Below are 26,175 nucleotides of genomic sequence, written 5' to 3'. Positions count from 1 at the left end.
TGGTTCACACCTGTAATTCCAGTACTTTGGGAGGCCGAGGTGGGCAGATAGCTTGAGGTCAGGAGTTCAAGACCAGCCTGATCGACACCCCGTCTCTACTAAAAATGTAAAAATTAACGGGCATGGTGGCTTGTGCCTGTAATCCCAGCCACTTGGGAGGCTGAGGAAGGAGAACTGCTTGGACCGAGGAGGCGGAATTTGCAGTGAGCAGAGGTGGCGCCACTGAACTCCAGCCTGGGCAACAGAGCAAGACTCTGTCTCAAATAAATAAATAAATTGAGATCTGTGTTAACATCTTATTTCATTCTCTCCACCCTTCACCTTGTATAAATAGGCTCCAATCATGAGTGGCAATCATGCAAATAGGAACACTCCATTTGGGAGTAATGTTCCACAATTTACACAGACTGTCTCATCCGATCATCAGAGTCTGTTGTGCTGTGGGTTTTACCTCCACTTGACAAGTGAAGACCCTGAGGCTCTGAGAGGTTATGTGACTTGCTCAAGATAAGCAGCTAGTAAATGATAAGAGTCAGAGTGTAAAGCCAGGTCTTCTGATACCAAATGTAGTGTCCTTTCGGCCGCCACCATGTCACATTTGAGATTGAGCTTCTCTCCTCTTCCAGCGTCTGGTCATATCTGCTGATGCAGTCAGGCCGGCATGTTGAAAAGCTTTGGATTTCTGATCGCATTTTTGCTGTGGCAAAGGCATGTGCCTCTAGCAGTGTCGCTTAGGAAATGACATTTTTAACTCTCTGATCCGCATTTCTGAAAAACATTTTCTTCTTGCAGGGAGACATTTGGGCCATTACCTAGTTAACATTTGCAAACTGCTATAGGAAATTCATCTGCTTGAAAGGAACATGATTAATAGCATCACCCTCAGAAACAGAAGGTGAGGTGTTAATTATTAACAAGAGCTTGCTTAAAAGATACAATACGGAATTCTTAACAGAGCTGTTGGGAATATTAGGATGGAATGAACAGGATCTATTGAAACCACCTCAAGAGTGTAAAAAGGCACTGCTCCCGCTCTGAGCAATCACACACCCGAAAGGGTGGAGTGGGAAAGAACCACTTGCTATTCTCATTGCTATGATTCTTATCTTTATAAAAATTCCAAAACCTATCAGGTGACAGATTCCTACTTGGTCAAAAAGCCAGCATTTGCCACTCAATGAATTCAACCAATCTTTACTGAACACCCATGTCAGGCAAGACTCGAAGCCACATTCTTGGAGAACTAATAAAGGATACGGAGGCTATCTCCAGGACTGGTGGATCAGGGTAACGCTCAAATACCAATGGACCTGTCTGAAGACCTGGGCAGCTTCAAGAAGAGCAGAAATACTATCTGGAGAGTGTGTTAGGAGTGAGGAACAAAACAATTAACATTTCCTGAGCACCTTCTATGTACCGAGAGTGCTCAGTGTGACTTAATTGAATCTTTGCAGCCCAGCAATTCTATGCATTGGGTTATCGTCTTCATTTCACAGATCAGCACACTGAGGCTTGATGCGCTGATTTGCTCACACCTGGCTAAATGGTAGAGCCAGGCTGCATCCTCCTAGCAGCTCTGCTCTACCTCTGAAGAAAATGGCATTTGGAATCAGGCCAGGGAATGGCTGATAGAAACAAGGAACTGGAAAGTATTCCAGACAGTAGGAAATGAGGGAGCATCATGGGAAATTCTAGGTTGGTGTTTATTATAAGGAATCTTAGAAGTCTGGCTTGGGAGTCTGTGCTTAACTTGGTAAATAGTAGGTGTCTTTGCATATCAAATCATCTCTCCTCAGTAAATTAGGATGTGTTGGATTTATCTAGAACCCAGGGTTTTTCTGAAACCATTTAACATGTAAATAAAGGAACAAAAGATTTACTCTACTGTGGTCAGACAGAATTAATGTAAGTTCAGTAACATAAATAAAATGATAATCATAAGTCACTTTATTTGTCATCAAGTTATATTATCAACAGGTTATTGTCATCAACAGATTAAAACAAAATGTCTCAAAAGGACAAAGGCAAACACATACTACCGAGGGTAAACAATGACCATCCCAGGCTTTCCAAGCATGTATATCACTTACACTCATGGACTTTTTTTCATTTTAAAAGGGCACTTTTGCATGTGTTTTATAACTATAAAAGTAATATATGCTCATTGCAGCAAACTTAGAAAATGCAGAAACGCACAAATATCTGTCTTCCATACAACACTAACTGCTACCTACCCTACATAGCTGTTGTTTCTCACTTTGCAAACACTCCAGTGCTTTTTTATAACGTGTAAAGCGTTCCCCCAATTAAGTAGTCTATTGACTGGAAGTTCACAGGCTTCTGCTCTCATTGATTAGCAGAATTGGTCACACCTGTTAGATTCCCAGCCACCTCCTTTGTCATTTTCTCTCCTCTCTCTCCACCACTTCCCTCTCCCCTTTAAGAAAGACCTATCTCAGCCTGATGCAGTGGCTCACGCCTGTAATTTCAGCACTTTGGGAAACCAAGGTGGGCAGATCACTTGAGGTCAGGAGTTCGAGACCAGCCTAGCCAACATAGTGAAACCTCATCTCTACTAAAAATACAAAAATTAGCTGGGCATGGTGGCAGGCACCTGCAATCCTAGCTACTCAGGAGCCTGAGACAGGAGAATCGCTTGAACCTGGGAGGTGGAGGTTGCAGTGAGCCGAGATCGTGCCATTGCACTCCAGCCTGGGTGACAGAGCGTGGCTCCATCTCAAAAATAAAAATAAAGAAAGAAAGACCCATCTCATGAGTGCCAGAGACACAGGGGACCAAGCATAGGTCTACCCTGAGCACTTAACATGGGGGGTGGGGCACTTGAACATTCCTTTTTTCTGTCTTTCATTCAACTGCTCAATAAGGTTCAAAATTAATATTCAAAATTAAGAAATGTCAAAACATTACCTTTGGGTTGGCATTCAAATAAACACGGGGAAGGGAAAACTTGAAATGCACAAGCATAAAAGTAACCTGTACATTGGTTATAAGGAATGAAATCGATGACTCTCACTTGTCAAAGTGGGCTCCTCCCAGGAAGGAGTGACAGCTTCAGATGACTTTCTGACATTTTCCCCTTATCAACATTCATTTACAGAGTACTTTTGCAGTCACCAGAGAGATACAAATGATGTCCAAGATAGAGCCCTGCCTTCTTCTATAGTTTCAATCTTAACAGGAAAAAAAAAAAAAAAAAACCCATAAAAAGACATATAGGGAAACAAACAAACAAAAAAAACCTTTCAGATAAGATATAAGTGGTATAATATCGCTAGAATGTTCTGGGAATTCAGAGCCTGGAGCTCTCCCTGACTGGGGGGATCAGGACTTTGACCTAGGCGTTGGAGTACAAATAAGATATACATGTGAAATGTGTGCGTGTGTGTGTGTGTGCATGTGAGTCCAGGTGGATGTGCACAGGTGAGGGGACTCAACACAGAAATAGCAGATTGAGCCAAGGTGAGGGGGTGTAGGAGACCAAGACATGTTGAAAGAAGAGAAAAGACCCAAACTTGGCTGAAGCAAAGAGAGTAACAGAAGAAAAGGAAGGTTGAAAGCCTGAAATGGCAGACTGAACGTTGGACTTTATTCCCTCTGCAATTTGGAATCACTTAGTCATTGAGCAAATGTTCCTTAATCACGTGGCCAGGCCCTGTGATAGGTATGGTGAGAAACAGAAAAAAACAAACAAACAAACAAAAACAACATGGTCCCTTGCTCTTGCCACCAAATTTCATGATAACATAAATTTCTGGAAATAGAACTTAAACTTAAAGAGGACTTATGAAGAGCAAAACAGAATTAGCCAAGATAACAGTTAATAATAAGGAATCTTCTTTGGTTACTTATTGCTGTGTGACAAATTATCCCAAAGTTTAATGACTTAAAACAACAATCATTTGATTCTTTGTTCATGCTTCTGCAATTGAGACGGGCTTGACAGAGACGCTTGTCTCTTTTCCATATGGTGTCAACTGGAGTAGCTTCAACGGCTAGGGTCTGGCTGGAAGGGACAACTTGTGTCATGTGTCTGGACTTCGGACTCTGCTGTGGGTTAGTGTCTCCATTCTCCTTCACATGGTGATCTCAGGCACTCTCCTTTGTTCCTGGTAGTTCAACTTCTTATGTGGCAGCTGGCTTCCCCCACAATTCAAACGAGGAAACTGCCAGGGTTCTAGGCCCAGCACAGTGCCATTTATCACAATCTCCTGATTAAAGCAAGTCACAAAGGCAGCCCAGATGCAAACAGAAGGGACTAAATAAGGACATGAGTATCAGGAGGCATGACTCATTGGGGGCCACCAAAATAAAAGGTTACTGTGGAATCTTAAAGTCAAATAATTCAACCACATCTTCCACAATTTTAACCAATACAGCAACGTTAACTGCATACGTTTTTCTACTGTATACCACATAACCCCACCCATCTCACCTTATCCCCACCTTTTTGAATGCCAGCCACATGCAGTCATTTCTCAGACCACTCACTGATCACTTAATGGAACTGCATCAAGTTTAAACCAACCTTGCAACAAAATTTCGAAGAGGCCAACATCCAGGGAGCAGGTGCTGGGAGGGGCAGGGGGCTTACCCCTCAGAACCACCCACACCCTCTTGAGCCTGTGTCCATCCTAAAATCTCTTGCTATCATGTTCTTCAGATTCAAAACAGGAAGGAAGAAAATCCATTCCTGCCTGGCACTTGCCACTCCGTCTGCCATCTCCCACATCCTCATCTCGCCTAGGCCTCTCCTCACCCCCACATCTGTGTCACACCACCCTGTCCCTGGGACCTACAGCAGAAAATTGAGTTCCTGGTTCTCAGAATGCTGTTTAAGATCCTGCTGTAGTTTTTATAATCTCTCGTGTTTTAAATTGTCTTGAACAAAACACTCTGGGTGTGGCCTGGATACTGAGTTCAGGGGTGGTACCAGAGTTTCTATAGAAGCTTGGGATGCAATCTGGTTGGAGGGAGGGTGAGTGGGACTAAGAGATTTTTCTTGTGATTTTTATGAGAGATGTGACTCCTCAGATAACTAGGATTGATCACCAAAATAATTGGCATTAATAGCCAAAAACTAATTAATAAAAACATACACTCAGCTCACATAAATTAACGAAAATGTATACTTAGTACATATAAAAGCAAAAGTTAACTGGGCTTAGTAGAGAAGCAGAAGCAGAGACATTTGCGTTTGTTTTGTTTTTAATATTTCTAACCATCCATCAGTTATTCCACGGACAGGCAGGATGGCATGGTTATTGAGTATGGGCTCAAGAAATCAGACCATACGCATTTGAATTCCAGCTCCATTGTTCACTGAGTTATCTGGGGCAAGTTACCTAATTTCCCTGTGTCTTAGCTTTCTATCTATAAAATGAGAACAATAGTAGTACTTACTATCTCATAGGGTTGTCGCAAGTATTAAATAGAACTTACAAAAAGCACTTTGACCGCGTCCACTAAATTGTAAGCACTCAGTAAGTGTTACCTACTATTGTTATCCCTTAAGTTATCATGAGCGTGAGGATTTTCAACACATGCTTTATATATTTTTTTCTCTCTATTAATTCTTGTTTCGGATGATCTTGAAAGCAATGACTGTTTACAGTTATGAGACGCTAAAGATACCCCTGCAAGCCACCTTCTTGGTATCTTGGCCAACTTTAAATAAATCTTGGCAAGAAAAGGTATCAATAGCAAATACACCAAAAACAAAAACAAAAACCAGAAAAAAAAAAAAAAAAAAAAAACAAAAAACAAAAACCTTAAGGTAACAAGTATTGTCCTAAGCCTCAGAAATTGAGTATTAAAAATAAAAGCTAGGTGACAGAGATGAACCTAAGGTAGAAAAAGCTGAGAAATAAGCACTGAATCTACATACACTTGGAATGTTTTAAAGAAAGTGTGTACCTGCTCATCAAATTTGTATGGGGAAGAAATGAAATAAGTGAAAGCAGTCTAGAATTTTACTTTAGATATAATCATACAATTCCATGTATTATTTTTGCCTTTGATTGCTCTCCCAGCACCCTCTTTTCCATTACAATCCCAAGAGGCAAGGAGAAGAGGCATCCAGTGAGATAAAACAGGGGAACACGATGGCTCAGCAATGCCCTCACATAGAACCATTTCCCTGCTGCTCTGCGCTTACAGAATTTTATTTGCGTAGAAGAACTGCAGGATCTCTGGATGATAATGGCTCTGAAAGAAATTAGCAAAGGTACGTGTGAGGGCGGGATTCAGCAAACTTCCTTGACTATGTAACTAGTAGGCAGTGGTCAGTGCAGGGCACGTGGATAAGCAGGACAAGTGGAGGCATCACCTGCGTCCAGCTAGTGACCTGAACTGGAACTGCCAATATATCTCGTGCTTGATCCTCTAGGCGTTTTGTCATTTACGTTGTATGATGGGTCAGTTACAATCAAAACATAGTTGGCTTGGCTGGGCATGCTGGCTCACACCTGTAATTCCAGCACTTTGGGAGGCCGAGGCAGGCAGATCACTTAAGATCAGAAGTTCGAGACCAGCCTGGGCAACATGGTGAAATCCCATCTCTACTAAAAATACAAAAGTTAACCGGGTGTGGTGGCACACGCCTGTAATCTCAGCTACTCAGGAAGCTGAGGCACGAGAATCGCTTGAACCTGGAGGTGAAGGCTGCAGTGAGCCGAGATGGTGCCACTGTACTTGCTCTGGGTGACAAAGCAAGACTCTGTCCAGAAAAAAAAAAAAACATAGTTGGCCTGAGTCATTTTATGGGGGGTATCTCTTTCTTGTGCTTGGCCACCTTCCGTGTTAATCACCAGGAGGGCAGGGACCGGAAGAGAATTCTCTGCTACCCTGGCTCACTCACCAGCTGCCGGTAGAGCTTAGTGTTCCTTTGATCTTCTTCGCTCTGGAAGCTGTATTCCTTCCTTAGTTTCAGATATGGAGAACAGGCTCGAAATGTTGTTTTGCAAGCCTGAGAAAAATAATGTTACTATTTTATTTATTAGAGCATTCTATAATCCCAAGCAAGGAAAAGTATCCCAGAGGTTGCACCCAATCTGTGGTCAGAGGGCCACTGAAAGTGTGAAAGTAACTTCCAGGTAGTTTCAACATTTGAATCTTAAAGGATGTATGCTTATAAGACGGCCATGTCTGTAATTTGGGGACTGGCAGGAAGGGCATAGCTTTATAGTTTAGCAAAGCCCTTGTTATTATCTCATCAAAAATAGTACTGGATTCCGAAATTTAATTTCTCTCTCAGTAACTTAAAGAAGGCAAGTGGTTTGGTAGAAAGCTTTTCTAGCATTGACAGGTACTGGGCTTGGGCAGGTGGGGCAGATGGAAAATAACACTCTTGCTCAAAGAGAGATTACACACTGAAGAGGCACCTTGTCTAGGATACATACAGAAATGCTGCTAAGTATCTACAGCAGTGCTAGCAGGAACCCCAGGGTCTGGCGTCTCAACTCGCAACTCCCTTTATGAATAGCATGGAGATGTCACTCTGTTGGTTGCAGAGTCAAGGTCTTACCTTGGCAACCTGGGGGTTTCTGTCCTGTAAATGGATCAGGAGGGAATCTCGTGTCTGCTTAACCTGACCGGTGAAAAATTTTTTCCATTTCCTCCCGGCAAAGGCAGCCAATTGCCCAAACAAAACAAAGGCCGAGTATCTCAGACTGTCGTTCTCCTGTGGTCCCCGTCGACAAAACAATAAGAAAGCCAGATCATTACCAAAAGGCAATTGCATCTGAACACATCACAGCCGTCAATCAGAACACATCACAGCTGTCAATCTTGGCTGTACATTACAGGGTGGGCGGTGAGATCTGGTCTAAACCACTTAGCTGGGTGGGTGGGGGTGGCTTGAAGAGGGCCCAAAGGCTTCAGTGAACCTTTTCTCCAGCAGATGAGAGGACTAGCCTGGGAAATCACTAGTGCTACTCCCACCTTCCCAGATTTTTTGTTCATTATTTCGTGTTTTGGAGATAGAATACATTTGTAAAGTTCCCAAAATTCAAAATAACCAAAAAGCTTTATAGAACAAGTAGATCTACTTCCTACTCCTCTCCATCGGCCACCAAATTTTCCTCCCCACAAGCTAATAAAGTTATGTTTTGTGTGTATCTCTCCCGAAAATAAAGAAGAAAGATGTGTATCGTGTGATCCTTTCCCTCTTTTCTACGTCAATGGAAGCACATGCCACTGTTGTTATGCACCTTGAGTGTTCATCAGTCTGAGAGCTCTTTCTACGCCAATACACAAAGGAGTTTTCATTTTTCTTTTTCTTTTCTTCTTTCTCTTTTTCTTTTCTGCACCAAAATTCATTCAACCAGTTCCCTGTTTATTACTCCAGCATTTTTGCCAAGTGTCTTCTCTTTGCTTTTGGTCTGAGTTTCTCCTATCTGCAGTGGATATAATAATCATGTTTCTTCCCCCAACACCCTCCCACCTCTCCCTGATTCCAGTCTGATTGGTAGGTTTGTCCCTGAGTGCATTTCAGTGGACTCCACCCTCTCTTTCTTTCCAAGGTGAGCTGTTTGGTCCAAGTATTACCTTTCCAGGTGAGGAGAACAAGGCCCAAGGCACTTAAGGAACTTGACCAAAATCACACTGTCAGGTAACAGAGCCAGTATAGTAACCCAAACACCTGACTCCTGGTGCACGGGTTTTGTAGTCTAAGTCCTCCTCCAGGTAAACCAGAGGGAGGAGGGCTGGGGTGGGCCTTCACAGGGGGGAAGGAGCACCAAGAACTGGGGGTCACAGAGACCCAGCAAGACTGAGGACCACTAATGGTATCGTGAAGTATATTTTAAAAGTTTAGCACATGATGCATACCGAAATTGCCTTAGGATTGCATTTTATTTTATTTTTTTTAGACATAGCATCTTGCTACATTACCCAGGCTGGCCTCCAACTCCTGGGCTCAAGTGACCCTCCTGCCTCAGCCTCCTGAGTAGCTGGGATTACAGGCACACACCACCATGCCTGGCTTAGGGTTGTATTATCTTCACTGCTCTATCAGTGAGGGTGTGTGTGTGCGTGTGTGTGTGTGTGTGTGCGCGTGTGTGTTTAACTAACTTTAATGGAGAATGTACCCATCCAAAGCCATACCCTAATGCTATAAGATGTATAGACATGTAAAACAGATGCCCGTCCTCCTAGGGACGGGCCTCAGATAGTGAAGAGTGCTATCTGTAATCGAGATATAAACTGTCAGCAAACAGCTCTGCATAAGAATTTCTGTGTTTCTACGTGGCCAGGGATTTCTGCTCAAAAATTCCAGGCAACCAGGGTTTTTAAAAACGGTTGAAGGCCAGGCACATGTCTCATGCCTGAAATCCCAGCCCTTTGGGAGGCTGAGACAGGAGAATTGCTTAAGCCCAGTTAGAGACCAGCCTGGGCAACATAGTGAGACCTCATCTCTACAAAAACTACAAAAATTAGCCAGGCACAGTGGCATGCACTTGTGGTCCCAGCCATTCAGGAGGCTGAGGTGGGAGGATCGCTTGAGCCTGGGAGGTTGAGGCTGCAGTGAGCTGTGTTCCTAGGCCACTGCACTCCAGCCTGGGCAATAGAGCGAGATCCTGTCTCAAAAAAAAAAAAAAGTGGTTGAACGACAAACACATTCTGGAAGTTCAGATGGCACCTCCAAGAGATTTAGAGCCATTTCCCCAGAGACATCTGCTTACACTCCAGTGTGGTAAGTAGGGACCTTTCCTCGCTCCCTCCCCAGAGAGGACTGCCTTACATTCAAGAGCAAAAATCCCGCTGTGTCTCTGGAGCAGGTGGGACACAGGTGCCCAGCTCCTATATGAGCTCCAAGTTACATAAGGTCAAGGCCTCTTCTCCCCTCCTGTGCTGCTGACACATCTGGCTCTCGCCATGTGGCTCCAGAGAGAATTAGGGCTTGGGGACATGCTGCAAATCTCTCTGGGAGTAAATAAAAGGTCTGTTCGCTGTTCTGTAGGTCTTGTCTTTCAGGGACAGAATAACTGGCAGGCTAACTTGTTAGCTTGCAGTCAGAGTCTCTGACACTTCTCAGTTTCGGACTGAACAACGTGCCGGTGCACTTTTTGCTTAGCCTGACTTGTCATCTGAGAGTTAAGAGTGCAGCCCTATAGTCAGAGGAGCTGGTGACATGGCTACTTCCTGGCTCTGTGAACTTGGGCAAGTTCTAACCTTTCTGTGCCTTGGTTTCCTTGTCTATAAAGTGAAGATAATTTCAGTGCCCATCTCACAGGGTTATTGTGAAGATTATATGAGATGATTCATGTAAACTGCCTAGCACTGTGCCTGGCACACAGTGAGGGCTCACTAAATGCTAATCATTGCTATTGCCACATTTATAAGAGAGCATTGACTACATGTTAGTCAATCAGTGTACATCATCATCAGTGTACATATACCCACTTCTCTGTTAAGATGAATAGTCGCCAGGCGCAGTGGCTCACACCTGTTATCCCACCACTTTGGGAGGCCGAGGCAGGTGGGTCCCTAGAGCCCAGGAGTTTGAGACTAGCCTGGGCAATATAGTGAAAACCCATCTTTACCAAAAATACAAAAATTAGACAGGCGTGGTGGCATGTGCCTATAGTCCCAGTTACTTGGGAGGCTAAGGTGGGAGGATCACTTGACCCCAAAAGGCGGAGGTTGCAGTGAGCCGAGATCACGCCATGGCACTCCAGCATGGGCGACAGAGTGAGACCCTGTCTCAAACAAACAAAAAGACCCTTGAGGGGTAGAGATAAAATTCTATGCATCTTTATATGTCCTCCCAACCCTAGCACAGCACTAGTCTCTCAACAAGATGTGTTAATAAATAAGTGAATAATAGAGACCTTGTTCCCACAGCAACAAACCATCCACAGCTCACATGTCTTTTTTTTTTTTTGAGATGGAATCTCGCTCTATTGCCAGGCCGCAGTGCAGTGGTGCGATCTCGGCTCACTGCAACCTCTGCCTCCCAAGTTCAAGTGATGCTCCTGCCTCAGCCTCCTGAGTAGCTGGGACTACAGGCGTGTACCACCAGGCCCAGCTAGTTGTTTGTATTTTAGCAAAGACAGGGTTTCGCCATGTTGGCCAGGGTGGTCTCTGTCTCCTGACCTCGCGATCCACCCACCTTGGCCTCCAAAGTGTTGGGATTACAGGCATGAGCCACCACGCCCGGCCCCACAGTCACATTTCTAATCCCACTTTGATTTCAATAAAGCAGAACTTTTCTAATTTACTTACATCATCTAATAAAGTCCTGGTCTGAAGTGTGATGTCTATGAAGAAGGAACCCAAACCTTTCCCCTGGATCTTGCCCAGAACGACGGTCAGAGTCTTCATACTCTCATGGATGACTTCCAAACTCACAGGGTCATACAATCCGTACACCAGCAGGTCGAGGACAATTTTCTTATGCTTTCTCACCTGTTACCAATGTTTGAAAGCATTAATAGCACAGGAATTGCTCCCTATGGGTTGAAAAGCAACCCCACATCTAGGCTACTAATAACCTAGGACTTGAATTAAGAGACCAAGGCTTTTTTTCAAGATCTGCACAACTCTCATTAAAATAGAAAAGCTCCATTAACCCAACCCAAGAGCCCAACTCAGCCTAGGAAGGAAAACAGAAAGAGTGATCTGGAGTGTGGCATGTGAGTGGGTGAAGCTGGGTAGGGCTCTTCAAATAGGGCGGCAGACCTGGGTGATCTCAGGGCCTGGGGAGAACTAGGTACCTGTATAGTGGGGAGGAGACAAAATGAGCACTGAAGTTGGCAGATGGTAAAGGAGGAGGTGGAAAAAACATCTTTTATGAAACAAACATACATTACTAGAAAAAAATCACTTAAATTTATCAGGAAGGGTAACAGCTGTGAGTTTATCTTTCCTGCAGCTCTGTCTCCCACAACTGATATTGCTGAGGTGACATGAGCCTAAGATGACCCTGAATGAGTGACACCTTGAATGAGTCTCCTCCGCTTGAGTGCAGAAGGAACCTGTGACTCGCTTCCAGACTACAGACACGACTTTATATTGCATAAGACTCTTTTTTTTTTTCTTTTTTGAAGTGGAGTCTCGCTCTGTTGCTCAGGCTGGAGTGCCTGATGTGATCTCTGCTCATACCTCAGCCTCCCGAGTAGCTGAGATTGCAGGCATGCCTGGCTAATTTTTTGTATTTTTACAAAAATACAAAAGAGATGGGGTTTCATCATGTTGGCCAGGCTGGTCTTGAACTCCTGACCTCAAGTGGTCCGCCCGCCTTGGCCTCTCAAAGTGCTGGGACTGCAGGCGTGAGGCACCGCAGCCCAGCCCATAACACTCTATCTTAGCAGACAGGAGGAGGCAATACCCTCCTGCTGGCCTGGAGGAAGCGAGTACACATCTACACATCTACAAACATCTAGTACACATCTACAAACAAAGATCTAGTACACATCTACGATCATCTCATTTGGTCTACATAATGCTGTGAGAGAATGGCTTCTAGGCATTGAAAGTGGCCCCCAGCATACAACAGTCAAAAAAACAGAAACCTCTGTCCCGCAACGGGAAGTAACTGAATTCTGCCAACAACTATGTAAGCGAACCCTGAGCTTCAGGAAGGAATGCAGTCTGGCAGACACTTGATTGCAGCCTGGTGAGATCCTGAGCAGAGGACCCAGCTGAGCTACACCTGGACTCCTGACCAGCGAAAACTGAGATAATCAACATGTGTTGCTGTAAGCTGCTAAGTGTGTGCAGTGATTTGTTCCAGGGTGATAGATAACTAATACCTCAGAGACCAGCCCTGGAGTCTCCACACCAAGAGGGTTGGAGAGGCTTGGGGGGCTGGCTGAGCCCCACTCTCCTTCCCTACCTTGTCAGGGGCTTCACGGGCCATGGTTCCCAGGCCTCTCATTGCCGTGTGACGCTTGTTAGCATTGGGGTCCCGAGCTCTTTCTGCCAAGATGAAAAGCACATTCTTCAGGGGCTCCCGCTTCTGGAACCTCAGTTTCCAAGAGACCTGGGTGATGGGTCAAAAATGTATTAATTTGGGAGTGTTCAGAGTCATACCCAATCCCAACCCCAATCCCTCCCTCTAAAGAAAATCCCGTGATTGCCTGCTCAATTTTACCCCTTCATTCTCCTACTAAAAATGCCTGAGTTTTGTTGGAAATGTACTCATTTGGTCTACATAATGAATAAATTGATGGAGAAAGAGGGCAATAAAGATAATGCAGGCTGGTGGTAAGGTAGGTTTAGGAGATTACGGGGAGCGGCTCTAGAGCAGCTATGGGCGTGACAGAAGTTGAAAGAAAGAAAGACTTGATCAGTGTTGATGTGACCTGGGAATAGGGATCCGTTTCACAGGGAAAGGAGTGCCATTACTCCTCAAAGAGCTCCCTTTACCCCTTCTTTTCCAGCTCTTTCCCATTTTTCTGCTCTCCTTTGTAGCCAAATGCCTTGAAAGACTTCTATACTTGTTTTCTCCCATTTGTCTCCTCCCATTGCCTCTTGAACCCTCTGCAATCAGGCTAATGTCCCCTCACCCCTACCCTGCCATATGGCTAATTCCAAGGGTCAGGTCTCAGTAGTCACGTTACTCAAACTCTCAATAGCACTTGACATAATTAGCAAAGCATATCTGCAAACATCTAGTACACATCTACAGACATTTCAGGACTGACCTAGTACACATCTACAGACATTTCAGGACTGATGTAGTACACATCTACAAACATTTCAGGACTGATCTAGTACACATCTACAAACATTTCAGGACTGATCTAGTACACATCTGCAAACATTTCAGGACTGACGTAGTACACATCTACAAACATTTCAGGACTGATCTAGTACACATCTGCGAACATTTCAGGACTGACGTAGTACACATCTACAGACATTTCAGGACTGATCTAGTACACATCTGCGAACATTTCAGGACTGACGTAGTACACATCTACAAACATTTCAGGACTGACCTAGTACACATCTACAAACATTTCAGGACTGACGTAGTACACATCTACAGACATTTCAGGACTGATCTAGTACACATCTGCGAACATTTCAAGACTGATCTAGTACACATCTGCGAACATTTCAGGACTGATCTAGTACACATCTGCGAACATTTCAGGACTGATCTAGTACACATCTGCGAACATTTCAGGACTGATCTAGTACACATCTGCGAACATTTCAGGACTGATCTAGAACACATCTGCGAACATTTCAGGACTGATCTAGTACACATCTGCAAACATTTCAGGGCACTTAAAGGATGTCCCATCTCCAGAATGCATGCATCTGAACATGCAATTAAGAGCAGGAAGAGAAATTCATGAATAATGCAAATTGGGGAACACTGTGTGTCTGATGCAGAAACCTGTACTTTAAGAACTAAACTCTATCACTCCTGTAATCCCAGCACTTTGGGAGGCCAAGGAAGGCGGATCGCCTGAGGTCAGGAGTTCGAGACTAGCCTGGCCAAAAAGGCAAAACCCCGAAACCCCATCTCTATAAAAATACAAAAAGTTAGCTGGGCGTGGTGGCAGATGCCTGTAATTCCAGCTACTTGGAAGGCTGAGGCAGGGGGAATTGCTTGAACCTGGGAGGCGGAAGTTGCAGTGAGCTGAGATCACACCATTGCACTCCAGCCTGGACAACAGAGCAAGACTCCGTCTCAAAAACAAACAAAGAAACAAAAACCCTGAACTCGAAGTAATTCCAGGGCCAGGGATGGGGCAAGAGATAGGCTAGTCTCTGAGCCTTTGTAGTAAGCCTGTGAGCTCTCATGCAGGAAGACCCTGGTGTGCAGCAGGACCCAAAACACAGCAACAGGTACTAGAGTCAGAATCAAGATGTTGAAAGATCCGGACAAGATCAGAGAAGACAAAAGCCACCTCCCCACCATCCTTAGAGAGGGGCCTAGAGCGGGAGACTGGCTTGAGATTCAGCTATCTCAGTAGTGCTATGGATGAGATTTGGTGATTTCCAAGCTTCATTAGTATTCTTGGATTTTCATTACAGCTCATTCCTTTTTTATCTAACTTTTTTTTTTTTTTTTTTTTTTTTTTTTAAAGACAGTGTCTCACTCTGTTGCCCAGGCTGCAGTGCAGTGGCGCGATCTCAACTCACTGCAACCCCTACCTCCCGGGCTCAAGCGATCCTCCCACCTCAGCCCTGAGTAGCTGGGACTACAGGGGCATGCCACCATGCCCAGCTAATTTTTGTATTTTTGGTAGAGACAGGGTTTTGTCATGTTGCCCAGGCTGGTTTAGAACTCCTGAGCTCAAGTGATCCACCTGCCTCAGCTTCCCAAAGTGCTGGGATTACAGGCATGAGCCACCACACCATATTTGTATTATTGAGTTAGCAGCAAGTTATTCTCAACTAATCTTCTTGTCATCCTGTAAACATCCTATCCATGTTAAAAGAACTGTCATCAAAGTTTTTTCAGAAGGAACTTCAGGGGAGCAGGACTAACTAACCGCAGACCAAGCAAACATACATCTTACAAAACAGCTGCTGGGAGGAGAAATGTGTCCATAATATTTTGTGTCAGACCTTGGAAAAGAAAGATATCAGTGATGTCCTTTTCTGCTTGGGCTGGGAAGTAGGGATGGAGAGGGGATGGCCCAGGATTCTCCTCTGTCTTTGGTCCATGGAACTAAAAAAAAAAAAAAAAAAAAAAAAAAAAAAAAAAATCACATGAACCACAGACACTCAACATCAACAAACATTGTTGTACAATGCATTGTGCTGGGGTAAGAACATAAGGAGGCAGCAATCCTGAGGCCTGTCTTTAGGAACCTTCCACCGTGGTGAGGAGATAGAACAGTCACATAGATAAATAGCAACCCAAGGCAGCCCAGGAGGAATAGTAGCTTGGGGGTCAAGGGAGATCTGCCCTCTGGTTCCCCACTCCATTCTGCAGATTTCTTTTATCACTATCACCGAAGAAGTAAAATGCAGATCCCCAGGCTCTGCCCACAGAGTTCTCATGAATTGAAATACAGAGTAGCCTCAAATTTTGTGTTTTTAAAAGTTCTCCAAGAATGTAAATTGGTACCTCTTTTTAGAGAGGATTCGGCACTATCTCTTACCACTTTAAAGCACACATAATTGGCAATTCTTTAATCCTATAGAAATTAGCACATCATATGCTCAAAGATATACACAAAGGATAGCCACCATAGCGCCGTAATAAACAACATGGTGTTCTTTAATGTTTGGGCAGGGGAAGGGGGTGCGGGGCAGGGGTTTGAGACAGGGTTTTACTCTGTCTCCCAGGCTGGAGTGCAGTGGCAGGAACACTGCTCACTGCAGCTTCCACCTCCCAGGCTCAAGCAATCCCCCTGCCTCAGCCTTTGAGTGGCTGGGGCCACAGGTGCATGCCACCACACCCAATTAATTTTTTTTTTTTTTTTTTTACGTTGTCCAGTCTTGTCTCAAACTTCTGGGCTCATGCAATCCTTCTGCCTCAGTCTCCCAAAGTGTTGGGATTACAGGCTTGAGCCACTGTGCCCAGCCAATGGTTTGAACATAAATAAATTACATATATTATAACTATACAACTTTACAAAAACTGCTATGCAGTCACTAAGAAGAATATTGGGTAGATCAACATGTGCTAAAATAATCTCCATGATAAAATTTTGAGTGAAAAGTGCAAATCCATGTGTACAGTATTTTATCACTTGAGTAAAATCAAAATGAGGGCAGGAAATACATATGTACATATATGCTTGCATATGCATAGAAGGAGGAAAAATACCCAAGAAACATTAAGAGAGATGACTTCTGGGCTGGAAATCCGAGGAATTGAAATTGGAGGGAAACTTACTTTTTTCACCCTTTTTTGTATATGTACAGCTTGTAATTTTACCATCTGCATGTATTATTGAAAGAGTATAATATACATAAGCATAGCTTACCAAGTGATTCTGATCCACAGCCTGACTTGGGGCCAACTAGTACAAACCAGCACTTCTCAAACTTTAATATGCACTAAAATAATTTGAAGATCTTGTTCAGTGTGTCTGCAGCAGGAACTCGAATTTCTGCCTTTCTTCCAAGCTCCCAGAGGATGCCAAGCAGGTACTATGCTTTGAGTGGCAAGGGCATAAAGTTAAGAGCATTGGAGCCGAGAGAGGACCATGGGCTGGAACAGCTGGTGGAGACTTCCCAAAGCACACTGGTGAGCTTGGAAGCAGAGGCAGAGCATATATGACACTTTGGGATTCAACGGGATCCCATGCAGTATCATGGTGATGGTAGCAGTAACGATTAAAATAGTAGGAGAGAGGTAGAACATAGGCTACAGGGGCTAGTTAAAGGCCAGCTGTGGAAGACTCTGACTTCTAAAGAGCTTGATTTCAAATGTACTTTGTAGATATGAGTACCCTGATGATTTTCTTTTAATTTAGGTGAAATCCATGTAACATACAATTAGCCATTTAAACAATGTTCTGCAACCACCACCTCTGTCTAATACCAAAACTTTTTCATCACCCCAAAAGAAAACCCTGCACCCATTAGGCATTCATTCCCTATCCCATCCTCCTCCAGCCCTGGGCAATGTTAATCTGCCTTCTGTCTCAATGGATTTACCTATTCTGAATATTTCACATATATGGAATCATACATTATTGTGATCATCTATAACTGGCTTCTTTTTCTTAGTATATTGTTTTTGAGGTTCATCCATGTTGTAGTATGTATCAATATTTTGTTCTTTTTTATGGCCGAATAATATTCCATTGCATGGTTATACCACAATTTGTTTATCCATTCACCTGTTGATAGGCACTTGGGCTGTTTCCCTGTTTTGGCTATTTTGAATAATGCTACTATGAATATCTGTGCACAACTATCTGTTTGGGTATCTGCTTTCAGTTATTTGGGGTATATACTTAGGAGTAGAATTGCTGAGTCATATGGTAATTCTTTTTCTTTTCTTTTTTTTCTCTTTTTGAGACAGAGTCTTACTCTGTCTACTAGGCTGGAGTGCAGTGGCTCACTGCAACCTCTGCCTCCTGGGTTCAAGGGATTCTCTTGCCTCAGCCTCCCTAGTTGCTGGGATTACAGGCACACGCCACCATGCCTGGCTAATTTTTGTATTTTTAGTAGACACAGGGCTTTGCCATGTTGGCCAGGCTTGTATGCAACTCCTGACCTGAAGTGATCCCCTACCTCAGCCTCCCAAAGTGTCAGGATTACAGGCGTGAGTCACCGAGCCCAGCCATCCCATGGTAATTCTACGTTTAACTTTTTGAAGAACCACCAAACTGTTGGTTACATCATTTTACATTCCCACCAGCAATGTATGAGGGTTCCAATTTCTCCACATCCTTACCAACTTTTATTTTCCATTATTATTGTTATTTATTATTAGATCCATCTTAGTAGGTATGAAGTGGTCTGTCCTTTGTGGTTTTTATTTGCATTCCCCTAATGACTAATGAGGCTAAGCATCTTTTTGTGTGCTTGTTGGTGATTTATATCTTCTTTGGAGAAATTTCTATTCAAATCCTTTGCTCATTTTCCGTTGGGTTGTCTTTTTCTGAGTTGTAAGAATTCTTTATATATTCTGAATACTAGACCATTATCAGATATATGATTTACAAATATTCTAGCCCATTCTGTGGGCTGTCTTTTCACTTTCTGGATAATGTCCTTTGTGCACAAAAGTTTTGACGAAATTTGTGTATTTTTATTGTTCTTACTCATGCTTTTAGTGTTATATCTATGAATCCATTGCCACATCTAAGGTCATGAAGATTTACCCCTTTATGTTCTTTTAAGCATTTTATAGTTTTAGCCTTTCTATTTAGGTCATTGATCCATTTTGAGCTAATTTTTGTATATAATGTGTGGTAGGGGTTCAACCTCATTAGAACCATTGACTTGTATATGTTTTGTGTTTTTTTTTTTTTAATAGGAGAAATGGCAGGCAAGCAGCTGCAGCCATTCTTAACCCCGGCTACCTTAGGATCACCTGAGGAACTTCTAAACATCCAGACCAAGTCTACCATTATCTCCAGAGAGGGGCCCAGGCATCAGTATTTTTTAAAGCCCACCAAGTAATTCCAGCAGGCAGTCACTGAACTACAGTGACCAGTGACCAACTGTCTTGGTTTTCCCAGGGCTGGGGAGCTTCCAGGGACATGGGACTTTCAGTCCTAAAGCTGGAAAAGTCCTGGCCAAACCAAGACAAACTCCTCTCTGATACAACCTGACCCTTTTCAACAGCTGTACTTTGGAACATTCGACTTCCTTGATCTGGAGGTGCACGGGGACTTGATTTCTCTGCCGTCCTTGCCCCCCAGGTGGATTTGGTCAATGAAACCCCAGGTGGATTTGCTCCATTCCGGAGACGTCCATGAAAACACTCCCTCACCCCATAACTTCCAGGACCTATATCTCCTTCATATCTGGCCAACAGGAATCTTCTCACCACTGCAAGGGGGAACCAAAATAAAACCCCAGAAAATTGCATCCCCACCAATTAGCGAGAGTTTCTCTTTCCATCAGTTACCTGGCTGAACCGAGATTCTCTGTTTGCTTCAAGGTATTCCCACAGGCTTCCTCATTAAACCAGTGGCTCTCACACTTCAGTGTGCATCGGAATCACCCAGCAGACTTGTTAAAACATTTTGATTGTTGAAACAGCAATCAAATTATGAACCCATGAAAGGGGGCAGTTTTGGTGGAAGGAGCTCAGGCAGTCCCTATGGTGATGGTTATGGATCTGGTAGTGGAAACAGTGGATATGGTAGCAAAAGGTTCTAAAAACAGCAGAAGAGGAGGCTGGGCACGGTGGCTCACACCTGTAATCCCAGCACTTTGGGAAGCCGAGGTGAGTGGATCACCTGAGGTCAGGAGTTCGAGACCAGTCTGGTCAACATGGTGAAACCCCATCTCTACTAAAAATACAAAAATTAGCTGGGCATGGTGGCGGGTGTCTGTAATCCCAGCTACTCGGGAGGCTGAGGCATGATAATCGCTTGAACCCGGGAGGCAGAGGTTGCAGTGAGCCGAGATCATGCCTCTGCACTCTAGCCTGGGGGATAGAGCGAGACTCTGTCTCCAAAAAAATAAAAAATAAAAACAGTGGTAAAGGGCTATAGTTCTTAGCAGGAGAAAGAATGAGAAGTTTTGGGAAAGCAGCAAGTTACCTTGAAACAGTCATCCCAAATGCATTAGAAGAACTGTAAAAATCTGCCATGGAAGGAATGATGACACATAGTTAGAAAACTTACTGTAGCTTAAACAGAAAACCCTTCTTGTTCAGGACTGTCATAGTCACAGTTTGCAAAAAGTGCAGCTATTGATAATGCAATGTAGCATTGGCTAGATGCACATCCCTATGGTCTTTTATCTGCTGTAGCTTTTTCTTTTTCTTTTCATTACATCAGGTATATTGCCCTGTAAATTGTGGTAGTGGTTCCAAGAATAAAAAATTAAGGAATTTTTAACTTTTCAATATTTATATAGTTCAGTTTTTCCACATTTCTGAACACTTTAACAAAATACAGTTTTGAGGGTGTTTCCTTGTGAGTTAACAAATAAAGAAGACCATTGTGAATTACTATTTTGCATAAATTTTGCTAACGTTAACTGTAAAGAAACACCAGCTGACTTGCAGTTTAAGGGAATTCTATTCTCCCCATTTCCAAACCATGACCTGAATGGGTGCTGACATGTGGAGAGAATAGATATTTGTATGCTTGCAATGTCTGTTTTAGAAAAATAGGATTGGATATTTAAATTAGCATATTTATGAATTTAATAGCATTAAGATTACCTTCAAATGAAAAAACTCTCAAATTTCAAAATCAAAATAAAAGAAGCAAAACTCCCTCAAGCTGAGGGCCCACTCACCCAGGAGAGCACGGGCCTCATTATAAAACAGCTGGTATCTCTGTTCCAAGGCATAAGAAAATCATGCTTGAAGCTCCTTTCCATTGGGAAGGAAAACAAACCTGCTCCCCTGTTCTTTCCGCTTGACTTCTTTTCCAAGATTAGCATAACAGCTAAGGGCTTTAGCCAGCCAAGGCAGCTTCCCCAGGCTTCAGAAATCAAGCAGCCAGCCTCGCCTTCATAGGCGTAAGTAGAACTCAAGGTCATGCTCCCGTTCGGGGCAAAGTAAATGAGAACTGAGTGGCTCCACCTGGAAGATTCGATCTGTGGTTAGAGAAACTCACAGAGTTCCATCTTGAGCTCACTACCTCTTCTAGCAAACCCTGCCTCCCCAACACAAGAGAAAATCCGTGATGTCGTTTAATCTCACAGGTTGTCAGGGATCATCTCAATCTTGGGTGCGGGAAAAGTAAAGCGTTTCTCAGTGTTGGCTGCGCCTTCTATATCAGAATTCCCCAGGGTACGTGTTATAAATTCCAAGCCAGAGATGGGTGCAGTGGCTCACACCTGTAATCCCAGCACTTTGGGAGGCTGAGCATCCCTTGAGCCCAGGAGTCCCAGGCTGCTGTAAGCCACGATTGCGCCACTGCACTCCAGCTGGGTTGACAGACCAAGATCCTGTCTCTAAAAAATAAAAATAAATAATAATAATAAACTCCAGGCCTGCCCCAGAACTATTGGATCCAAATCTCAGGGAGTGCTGGGCCTGAGCATTGCACTTTTTGTATATGGTGTCTGGCAATGCTACACACATGCTGATATAGAAGAACCTCTATCCTGGAAATTAAATAAACTCCGCTAGGCTGAGTCCATGCAGTAGTAGAAACCATGGAAGTCAGGGAGGGAGCTGGGGCTGAGGGATGAGAAAGGGAAGGAGGTCAGTGTCTATGCAGAGAACAAGAGATTGATACCATATGTTTGTGAAGCACTTTGAATTTCACTTTAAAAATAAAATTAAAATCACAGCAGCTGTTTGTCTATGATTTATGCAACTTTTCCAAGATGCTATTCTTCAGTTAAAAGTTTCCTTAAAAAATAAAACAAATTAGGAGTTAAATCAAGGTCACAAGGCCCCTCGCCAGAGCCTTGTGTTTCCTGTACTCGCAGCTTCTTAAAGGACTCCCCCCACCCCCACACCCTCCTTCTTGCCTGCAGTGCCTCCCTCCTTTCTAAAACATTAAGTCCTTTACGCCCAATCCAACAAAAACAAAAGGATCATTCTCATCTGTTGCAACACAGGATCTCAGAGAGGATCGTTTTAAACACACTGTGAATTAAGGTAGTATACAGATTCCAAGACTTCTTAGGGTGTTCTAACTCCTCTTCCAAGCCCACTCACCCGTACACTGACAGGCATTCTTTCCTAGGAGAATTACATTTTCTGGTGGGTTTCTATGGTCACCACACGTGCCTAGCCTTGTATAACCAAGACCAGGAGGTCACCTGGCCATTTGGAAGCCAAAGACACAGCTAGCTCTGCTTCTAGTTTTACTCATCTCTGCACACATTCTTCAACCAATTCTTCTTCCTCTGGAACATACTCCTGAGTGAGCTATGTGCAGACCCCCTGATTTTCACCAACCCCAAGACCCCGGCTGGGACTTGTGTTCACTGCCATGTTGTGCTTATACCTGATCTCACTGAGGATATGTGGATTTGGGGTAACTTAGAAGACTGTTTTATGCTTTACACTGACTCCCATCTGCTTTTGCAAACTTGAATCATTCTGACTCAAAATATTAGATTTTTGGTCAATAATCCTTTTATTTAATGAAGCCAAAAGGTATATTATGAAGGCCAAAATTATAAAACACTTTGATTTTATCTCCTCATCTGTAAAATGAGCAGAAGAAACTGTTAGATTGCTTAAAAATCCTTCCAACACTGAACTTATAAATCACAATAGTAGGCTGAGTGTGGTGGCTCATGCCTATAAATCCCAGCATTTTGGGAGGCCGAGGCAGGCAGATTGCTTGAGATCAGGAGATCAAGACCAGCCTAGGCAACACGGTGAAACCCCGCCTCTACTAAAAATACAAAAATTAGCCAGACATGGTGGTGCACACCTGTAGTCCCAGCTACTCAGGAGGCTGAGGCAGGAGAATCACTTGAACCCAGGAATCAGAGATTGCAGTGAGCCGAGATTGTGCCACTGCACCCCAGCTTGGGCAACAGAACAAGATCCTGTCTCAAAAAATAAAAATAAAAATAAATCGTCTTCATTTTAGAAAACAAGAAACTGGGGCTTAAAGTAATGTTGAACAATTAACTCAAAGTCAAAGAGTAGTGGCAGAGCAGATTTCAGGACTCTGAAAGCTATCCTTTCAGTCACTGTACTATAAGCCTAGGTTCAGCTCCCAGGCAATGTCCTGTGTGCAGAACCAGGGAAGACAGACCGCATAGACATTTCAGTTTAAAGCGTCAATATCTTCCCTGAATCCCTGCCATTCTATTATATTGCTGACAGTAGAATGATCTATAATCCATCTACTGATCAATTAACATAGTTTGTGAAAAGCAAACAAAATCAGCTTCCTGGTCAACATTGCCCACTTCAGTTTTACAAAGAGAACATTGCCAAACAGCTATCCCCTAAAGGTTGAACTCCCTCTGACACCGGTGACCAGAGTGACATTCCAGAAAGGTTTTGGGAACCCAAGTGCAGCCAGGACGCCTCCCGCTGCATCTGGGCTGCCCCGGCCAACAGTGTCCCTTACCTGCGGCTCCTGCAGGCGGCTGCCACGTGATGAACCGGAGCCCGTTCCTGACTCGGGAGGGCTGCTTTTCCGGGCAGTGGCCAAATGTGATGACTCGGCTAAATTTTCCCAGCCCTGAATTCCTAACATACAAGAAGCGAAATTAGGAGGTGACGCAGGGTCTGTTCAGGATAGCGGGTCGGCACAGAGTGATGGAAAGTGAGAATCAAAAAAGAGGGGAAAGTCAAAGTTTATAGAGTATTGGGGCGGGAGTGGGAATTGTTCTGGAATGAAACCGACAAGAATACTATGGGCTGGCACAAGCATCACTTGCGCCCTTTGCTTCCCCACGCCATGCTGAGGTGTTTTTCCTTCTCCTTGCTGTGATATCCCCCGTCATTCTTCCCTCATGTCAGCCTGACCCACACTTTCTGCAGAAATTCTGTAGACAGCACTTCTGGGGACCTTCCCTCTGCACCAAACAAAACGGCCCTGTCAAGGCCCGTTCCCCCTGCGGCCGCGAGATGGCGGCATGACTCAATGGACGGGTTCCAGGCGGCCTCTGCACAGGGATGCCGCCGTGGCTGCCTCCTTCCTTACATAATCCTGTTAAGAGCGCATTTAATCTAAGGATGGGACACTGTGTTCCATGCCAGGCAGACTCATCGTGACTGACTGTTGCACCAACAACAAGAGCTTTAACCGCTGATGTCCCTTCCTGCTCAAGAAACACCATATGTCCTGAAAGGAGCGATTTAAGCTCTCAAAATGATTTGTTGGTAAAAAGTAAAGCAAAATTAAAATCAGGGAATTACAGCACCTGCAGAATTTAGGAGCCTCTCTCCCTCATCATCCCTTCTTCCCCGGACTCTCCAACCATGTGCATAAATCTATTTATCAATAATTAGTTATCGTCTCGCTCTGCCTTGGGTCATATGGAAAATATGTCCTAACAGAAAAAAAGAACAGTTATATTTTCGAAGATGGAGGGGCTTATTGTTATGCTAATAGATAATGAAAACTTCTATGTGCCAAATGTTGGGATAAATATTACATAGACTATCTCATTCAATTGTTACATCAAACCAAAAGTTAATACTCCTACTATAGTCTCCATTTTAAGGCTGGAGAAACTGAGGCACAGGGAGATTACCTTGACAAAGGTCATGCAGTTAATTCATGGCAGAGTTAAAATTCAGCCACAGGCAGGCTAATGTGAGAGCTTGGACTCAGCCATGATGCTATGCAGTGGACTGGTCTAGAAAACCCAATGAGGAGATAAGCAGAAAAATATAAACCAGAGAACTATGTCAGAGTGGAATATGAAAGAAAAAAGGCAGAAAGAAAGAAAATCGATGCTGCTGAGAAAATAAGAAGAATGAGGCTAAAACATCACCCTTTTCAGATTAAGTTACAAGGGCACCACTGTGACATTTGAGGACACAATTTCAATAGAGTGATAGAGAAAGGAAGCTAGACTGCAAAACTAAGGGGCTATGAGGAAAGAGGAAATTGAGATGTCTTGCTGCAAAAGGAAAGCAATAAATAGAATAGAAGAGACAGCAAGGTCAGGCAAAAGCATTTTGGTTTTCTTGTGTGCTTTTTAAAATGGAATAAAGCCTGGGCTTGTTTGAAAGTGGTTGCAAGGGAGCCCTAATATGTGGGTGGTACCGAGTAGTGGTAATAGGAAGAGGTGGAGGGGGGCATCAAGGGCACAAAGGAAAGGGTTAGCTCTGGAGGAGAAAGAAAGGTGGCTGCCTCTGTCTGCAACTGGGAGACAGCCACAGAGATGAAGATACATCAACACGAAACTGAGAGGAATGGGCGAGTTCAATTCTTCCAAAATAGCTTTAATCGTTTCAGTAAAACCAGAGTGAGGTTATCGGCCAAGAGTGAGAATGAGGTTTATATGGCCATAATCTATATACTGAACTAATCCATGTAGTGCTTAGAATGACCAAAAAGGTAATAAGATTATCCAAAGAACAGAGGAGACTAGAGAAGGGAAGTCTGAAGTATGACTGTAAAGATTCTCTGCAGAATCTCCTTTGTGAATCAAAACTGAAATTGACATCCCCTCCTCCCCTCGAACAGAAACACAGCAGGCACGCTATTAATAATCCCTTGTGTCTAAAGTTTCTTTGTATTCAAGTTTTAAGACATTTCACAGAGAAATAGTATCTTCTCTACTGCTAAATAGGAGAACTAATATGCAGATAAATTTTCCAGTTTGGCTTAAAACTACAAAGAAAATCAGGGCCAGAACTGGAATTGATGTCCAGGAGCCTCTCTGATACTTGCACAGTGCTGCCTTCAGCTCTACTAAACAATTCTCATAGAGGGCCTGGATGCAGCTAACTGCCCCTAGAGAATCCCAGACACAGCACAAACATGGGAAGCATCAAAATCAACTCATGATGCCCACAAGAGTCTAAGATTCTCCTTATGTGGCCCTGGGTCACAGTACTGTTCTTTGGAAATTAGAGGGCAAGTTTGATAACTTGATTGCAACATATTTGTATACCGATAACACGATGTCTTTAAAAGAACACACCATAATTATTTAATG

The 26,175-nt window shown here is 43.6% G+C and overlaps 1 protein-coding gene across 22 annotated transcripts in view; it reads right to left on the bottom strand.

Annotated features, from left to right (window-relative positions):
* Positions 1 to 1,924: 1,924 nt before the first annotated feature.
* Positions 1,925 to 26,175, bottom strand: part of MRO (maestro) — a 45,406-nt gene continuing 21,155 nt past the window's right edge. For 4 of the 22 annotated variants that reach the window (XM_065533812.1, XM_074022227.1, XM_065533811.1 and 1 more), the window contains 6 exons: positions 15,553 to 15,655; positions 12,857 to 13,003; positions 11,245 to 11,427; positions 7,544 to 7,699; positions 6,878 to 6,985; positions 1,925 to 6,225 (listed from right to left, as the gene is read on the bottom strand). In XM_065533812.1, coding sequence (XP_065389884.1) covers positions 6,172 to 6,225; positions 6,878 to 6,985; positions 7,544 to 7,699; positions 11,245 to 11,427; positions 12,857 to 13,003; positions 15,553 to 15,651 — 747 coding nt within the window. In that variant the 5' untranslated portion in view covers positions 15,652 to 15,655 and the 3' untranslated portion in view covers positions 1,925 to 6,171. Of the gene's footprint in view, positions 6,226 to 6,877; positions 6,986 to 7,543; positions 7,700 to 11,244; positions 11,428 to 12,856; positions 13,004 to 15,496; positions 15,656 to 19,525; positions 19,545 to 20,165; positions 20,209 to 20,871; positions 21,161 to 23,627; positions 24,104 to 26,175 lie in introns of those variants that run through there. The other 18 variants (XM_065533806.1, XM_074022226.1, XM_065533807.1 and 15 more) reach the window with 15 other exon arrangements.

Source organism: Macaca fascicularis, chromosome 18 (assembly GCF_037993035.2).
Source record: "Macaca fascicularis isolate 582-1 chromosome 18, T2T-MFA8v1.1".
Taxonomy (NCBI): Eukaryota; Metazoa; Chordata; class Mammalia; order Primates; family Cercopithecidae; genus Macaca; species Macaca fascicularis.
Note: the sequence above shows the minus strand (reverse complement) of the source record. Positions and strands in the feature narration are given on the sequence as shown.